Here is a 6,178-nt window from a genome sequence, read left to right as displayed (position 1 = left end):
GATTATCCTGTATTTTACAAGACAGACAATTTTCTCCCATATTACTCAGCTATTGGGAGGGGTGATCACCCCTCTGGATCCACACTTGGGTATAGGCCATTCACTAATTATTGGGGGGGGTGAGGCTAAGCCCCTTCGCAAAATATATTGGGGTGGGGCTCAAAATAGTCCCCCTGGTTCTGGCGGCAATAGGGGGTCCCAAACGGAATTCACAAGTAAAATAGACAATAGAGCTGGTAAGGCAAATAAGGATTTTTATAACCTTTTCGCAATCCAAGAAAAATTTGTTATACTCTTGAGGGAATTATTTATAATCTACACAAACAGCAGCGAGAAAGCATATGAGATCCTCACACGAAGAATCCAATCTTATAACCGCCAGCTTTCTCAGCTGTTTCCACTATCTCCGGAGAAATGAGTTTAGCGATGACCACCAAGATACAAAACAGGATGGTGACCATTCTCCTGTAAGGGTCGTTTATGTCCGGGTAAGGATTCTCGGACACTGGCTTCTTCCTGTATCGCTTGGCGCTGTCGAAGTATTCGTCGTCGAACCTCTTCTTGGCTCCCCTCGGAAGATCCCCGCCAGCGGCGGAGAAGTCGACCGTCGCGAGCCTGCTTTCGAAGAACTTGTGGTACTTGAGCTCCCGGACGGTGACGTCTCCCGGCGGCTTGTGGCCCCGGATCGTGTGCAGAGGGATGTTCATGTCGTACTTCTGTCGGAGGAACGTGTTGCCCAGGATCTCGTAGGCTTCCGACACCTCGCGGAATCGGCGAGCTGCTTCCTGGTCGCCCATGTTCTTGTCCGGGTGGTATCTCAGCGACAGGCCGTAGTAGGCTCTCTTGATGTCCGACTGCGACGACGACTTTCCGACTCCCAGGGTGCTGTACAAATCCTGCTGCGACGGGATGACCACCGCCGTGCAGAAGTGCTTCCCGGCGAGCAGTCGGGCGAAACCAGCCGCTCGTTTCACAAGCAGAAACTTGTTCATTTTCCCATTCACAAATCACAACACAAGTCCTGAAATATTGCGTTTTTCTATCGTATGGAAAAACTTTGTACACAACACACAGAGGTCAACATCAGCAAGTTCAAGTTATATCAGGAGAAGGGCTGATAATCAGTAAATAACTTGATAATTACCGTAAATCATCGAATATTTCTTTTAATTGCAGCATTCAATTTTCGATATGTTTTGAATGCATAATTATATGTATGAATTTTCATATTATTACTTTTACATTTAAAATACAATAAAGAGCAAATACTCTTATTTGAAGTATCAAGTGAGCTGACCATATTTTTTCGCAAAATAAATGGGCAATTGAGATTTCAAATACGTGACATCGCCAATTATTGCCAAGAAGGATGCCAAAAGTAAGCAAATTGTCATCAAGGGTTGCACGAAGCGGCTTTGTAACTATCAATGGTTGGAAACCCCTGATCTAGTGCTGCGTCTGATTTTTCAGTGATTCCATCTATATTTCAGAAGGGAAGTGTAACGATTGAATATTTATACCGTTTGTAGGCCTGTGACGAGATGGAGGTTTAAAGGGAAGATCGGCTCGCATTCGTGCCTCGAAGTTGGGAACCACGGAAAACCAATTTCAGCCCAACCACCACCATGGTGATGGCGGGGCTCGAACTCGGTGTTGGCACATGAACTTGTACCACGAATTCCGAATCATCTTGCATGACGGAAGGCTGTGGCGATGCGGTCGTGGGTAGAGAAAGAAAAGAAGCAGAAGCCACAAGCGTATATATTTTCTCCACCGAGGAACCCGAGTACGTGTAGTGTGAAGGCACCTTCTTCGATGAATAAAACAAATGGTATATATATAAAAGGGTGATGTTATCCACCCTTCCAATTTTTTTGCATCAAGACCAACAGTACAGTCAATCGATTTTGTGAGGCCCTCGACAAGGGTGAAAATATTGTGTATTAGATTAAATTTGTGATCATCACTTGAGCTTTTGGGTCCAATAGCAGACTTCCTGATTAATGAACTACTTACATTTATTATTTTCTGGTGACAAAAACCATGGCCCCCACATCCTAGAGCCCTTAGGCTGGGATCCCCGACAAGACTTTCACGGGGGCCCCTTTATGATGAATTTATAGCGTGAAAAAGCAAAAAAAATTGTGAAAATTGTCCCGGGGCTGGAGCCTTTTCAGCCCACCCCTTGGGGGGGGGGGGCCATGACAAAAACCATTTACAATGTTTTCACCATATAACTTTTTCGAGCACACAAATCGGTCATAAAGTTTGTTATTGGCATTTTTTTTCCCTACCCCTCGTTGGGCAAGTTGGATGTTGGCACGCCTTTTATCTCAATAAAGCTCCTCTCGAAATCTACCGGTGCGCAAATCGATTCATCGAAATAACCCATGCGGTCACTCAAGGTGACGCTGTAGGGAGGGTGCCAGATCATTTTCTTCATAAGAAAAAAAATTGCAGGGGAATTCGGAAGAAAAATTTTGTAATTTTCCGTATTTTCCGGAATTTTCCGTAAAATTCAAACTATGAATGTAGTAGATGGAATAATTTCCAGAAGAAACTGAAATTTCTGATGCAGAACCAGATAAATATTAATTAAGTGTCAGTTTAAGAAGTGGGAGTGAACAAAAAAAAGCCTATAGGGTAAAAGTTTAACGACTTAATTTTCCGTGTTTCTCCATGTTAATTACTTCATTTACAAATTAATCTATAAGTTTTCCGGGTCATCTTACTAGCGTGGCTTATACGCCAGAAGGAAAAGTAAGGCCCGCGACGCTGCAGCTGACCACTATGTTGACCCTCAAACAGAAGGAAGTTGACAACCCCTGCTCTTTAGGCGTTCCATGTTTTCCATGTTGACAAGCGATGTTCCCGTCCTGTAAAAATTTTTTCTCTCATATCCACAATAGAAGTTCTTGGGGATGGGGATGGTAGGGGTGGTCCGGGGGTCTCCCTTCGCGGGGCGTGTTGGGGCGCTGTGGACCGCGCCGGCGGGGTCTTGTCACGGGTGTCGGAACCATAGGCGGAGATAGACTTGGAAGTCTGGGGGGGGCATTATTGCCGGGGGGGGGGCACGATGATGATGATGATGTCAATTCATATATAGATATAAACATTAGATCTGTCCACTCCACTTTTGACGCTGGGTGGGGGGGGGGGGAGAGGGAAATGCCCCCCCCCCCCCCGTATCTCCGCCCATGGTCGGAACAGAGGGGAATCGCACTCGCGGTGCTGTGCTAACTTTGTCGAGTGGTGATGCGCCCGGGGATTGGGGGTTTGGTGTGGTTGTGCTGCTTGGGGGGTTGGCGGGATGTTGGTCCGAACCGGGTGTGCTTTCCCGGCCGGCTTGCCAGTTTGAGTTTTCTCCGGCACACCCACGATCTCACGATCAATGAGCTTATATCGCAAAAGTGACAGAGCCTGGGCGTGCTCGGTTCTAAACTAAACTAAACCCATACTCTGTAGGAATCGGAAAAGCGAAACTTGGAAACATGTCCAACAAGCACTAAAATCCGAAGTAGGGATATAGTTCAGTGAAATATAAACGCCTTTTATAGACACCTTAACAAGCGCAAGTCCTCACTTCTGACGTCATTTCTCCTTTACCGCAAAAGCAACACTCATTTGCAGTGCCGTATGAAAATAGTAAACGAACACCCTATATTGTAGTAGCATCAGTAATTTCGAAAGTCAGTAATTTCGGTTTTGTAACCGAAACGTTGTCATTCGGTCTTCCTAAGCTAACCAAACCGCAGGCGATGAAAGCCTTAGGAAAATATTTGAAAACAGGAATTTTTATGAAATAACACATTGAATACTTAAAAGTCATATGAATTGTACGTAGAATGAATTACGTAGTAAGAATTGAGTAATTAGTAGTAAGAATTGAGAGAGTAATTAGTAGTAAGAATTGAGTAATTAGTAGTAAGAATTGAGTAATTAGTAGTAAGAATTGAGTAATTAGTAGTAAGAATTGAGTAATTAGTAGTAAGAATTGAGTAATTAGTAGTAAGAATTGAGTAATTAGTAGTAAGAATTGAGTAATTAGTAGTAAGAATTGAGTAATTAGTAGTAAGAATTGAGTAATTAGTAGTAAGAATTGAGTAATTAGTAGTAAGAATTGAGTAATGAATACTTACGTAACTACATTACTCATCTTAAACGAAAATGAACCTCTTTGATAGCTCAACGCGAGTACTAACACATTTTTTTCGGTTCTGACTTAAACTTTAGAAACGTATTGATGGTTCAAATCTCCGTCACGTAGAAGGTTATATGATCAATTTCCTACCGTTTCAACCCCACCCCTCCCACTTTCTGTAGGATCTAAGTTGTTTGTATACGAGCTTACCTATCTGATGGTGCATGTGAAGGTAGTGCGGACATCTATGTTCTGAATTTTGAGTGTAGGGTTCGAATATTCGTACCATTTGGGGGGGGGGGGGGTCTGTTGCTTTCTGACAAAAAAATATACAATGAAACACAGGGAAGTAGAAAATGTCCATTTTTAATAAGAAAATTAATAATATATTGGTTACAAATATTAATGATAGTGGCACCGCTCAGTATAGCCGCTTCCTGAGTCTTTCCTTCCTTCTTGCGTTATAGCCGGCAAACCATCGTATGGCGAAGAAACCGATGGTCGTTATCATCGCGGTGTACATGATCAATTTCAACCAGGACATTTTTGCTGTTGGTTCCTCTTGGGTCACCTTTTCTTGGTGTTTCTCTTCGGTGAAGACTCTCTGTCGCTGCTGCTGCTGCTGCTGCTGTTGATGAAGGTGCTGTTGTTGGTGATGGTGATCTTCGTCTCTCTTTTGCCTGTCAAGCACATTTTCCATTCTGCCGAAGTCTTGGTCCATGTGCTGTTGTTGATGTTGGTCGCGTCTCTCTTCTCGGAAGAGCTGTTCCTCGGGTGTCTGGTGTTGTTGTTGTTGTTGTTGTTGCGGCACCTCCTGCATTATTCTGTCCACTTCTCCAGGAACAACTAAATCTTCTGCTACTTGTGCTGTTGAGAGTAAGTAAAAAGAGTAATGAATGTTTACGTTATAGAACGTGAGAAAAACATACGTGAAAAACGTGTAAACATGATACGCACCCGAAAATAACCTCACCCTATGAACTCATTTTTGACTGACGTTGCATTTGCGCAACGCTTCGTTTAAAATTTTCTTCAAATTTTTGCATAAAATGAACATTTTTGGGGAACTAGAAGGTTGAATCCTAATGACGCACAGTAGTGGTCGGCTGAAGTTGGTCTTCTGAGGTTTTTCCAATTTCAAGGCGTGAATGCGAACCAATCTCCCGTTTAAGTACTCAAATGTCTATATAAAAGTCTCTCCGCTTACAGCAGGCAGACCTACAAGACGATACTGACAAAACATGAAAATTCAAGCATTAACCATCGTTCCTTCAAAATATGGAAGAGAGAGATGGTAGCACCAACACGAACACGAAACAAGCCCAGCTCTGATAACATCAATATGTTATGGGGCCACACACACTCAGAACGCACATTCCGGCATGAACCAGTCCGTTAAAAATTCGAATGTGCACTAGGTGCATGTACAGTTAAGTAGTAGCTTCCCTCAACTACAGCAATTTCCACCCCAGGTGGCGATAGTATTAATTGATGTTTTTCCAGCTCGAAATATGCGTATTTAACCGTACATGCAGATGGTACACATTCATTTGTGGAATTTCTAACGCATTGGTACATGCTGGAATATGTGTTCTTGCTGGCGCTGCCATCTGCCTTGCATATTGCGAAATACAGATGGGAAATGCTTGAAGCTTGAATTTTCATGTAATGAAAAGCCTCTCTGCGGGAGACTTTTGAATTGGAGACCGGCTCGCAATCACGCTGTGAAGTTGAAAAACTGCAGAAAACCAACTTCAGCTGACCACCACTGTACCGCCAACGGGGTTTGAACCTGGATCCTCAAGATGAGAGACCAGCACGATGCCCACAAGACCGCACAGTGGTTCCGAAATATACTGAGAAATGTGATTTTCTGAATATTATGCCGAAACGAATCTTTGGAAAGAAAAGTGATTTTTAACCTCCTGGATTCGAACCCACGAACCCTTACATATCGGTTCCGATATAAAATCCAAAAAATCCTATTTTTCAATATAACCTATCCTATTTCTTCAAGGGAAAAAAAACTGAGACACA

The 6,178-nt window shown here is 43.2% G+C and overlaps 2 protein-coding genes across 3 annotated transcripts in view; both read right to left on the bottom strand.

The window, feature by feature from the left end:
- Positions 1-237: 237 nt before the first annotated feature.
- Positions 238-1,100, bottom strand: LOC149076823 (uncharacterized). The gene has a single exon (XM_089244524.1). The coding sequence runs from the start codon at positions 990-992 to the stop codon at positions 351-353; it is 642 nt and encodes a 213-aa protein (XP_089100650.1). The 5' UTR covers positions 993-1,100; the 3' UTR covers positions 238-350.
- Positions 1,101-4,491: 3,391 nt separating this feature from the next.
- LOC149076822 (VIP36-like protein) overlaps positions 4,492-6,178 on the bottom strand; it is a 32,738-nt gene continuing 31,051 nt past the window's right edge. For both annotated transcript variants that reach the window (XM_089244520.1, XM_089244521.1), the window contains exon 9: positions 4,492-5,008. In XM_089244520.1, the coding sequence (XP_089100646.1) occupies positions 4,563-5,008 (446 nt within the window). In that variant the 3' untranslated portion in view covers positions 4,492-4,562. The remainder of the gene's footprint in view (positions 5,009-6,178) is intronic.

Source organism: Pholcus phalangioides, unplaced genomic scaffold, assembly GCF_987345545.1.
Source record: "Pholcus phalangioides strain wild (caught in Gottingen) unplaced genomic scaffold, Ppha-v1.0 ptg000015l_1, whole genome shotgun sequence".
NCBI lineage: Eukaryota > Metazoa > Arthropoda > Arachnida > Araneae > Pholcidae > Pholcus > Pholcus phalangioides.
Note: the sequence above shows the minus strand (reverse complement) of the source record. Positions and strands in the feature narration are given on the sequence as shown.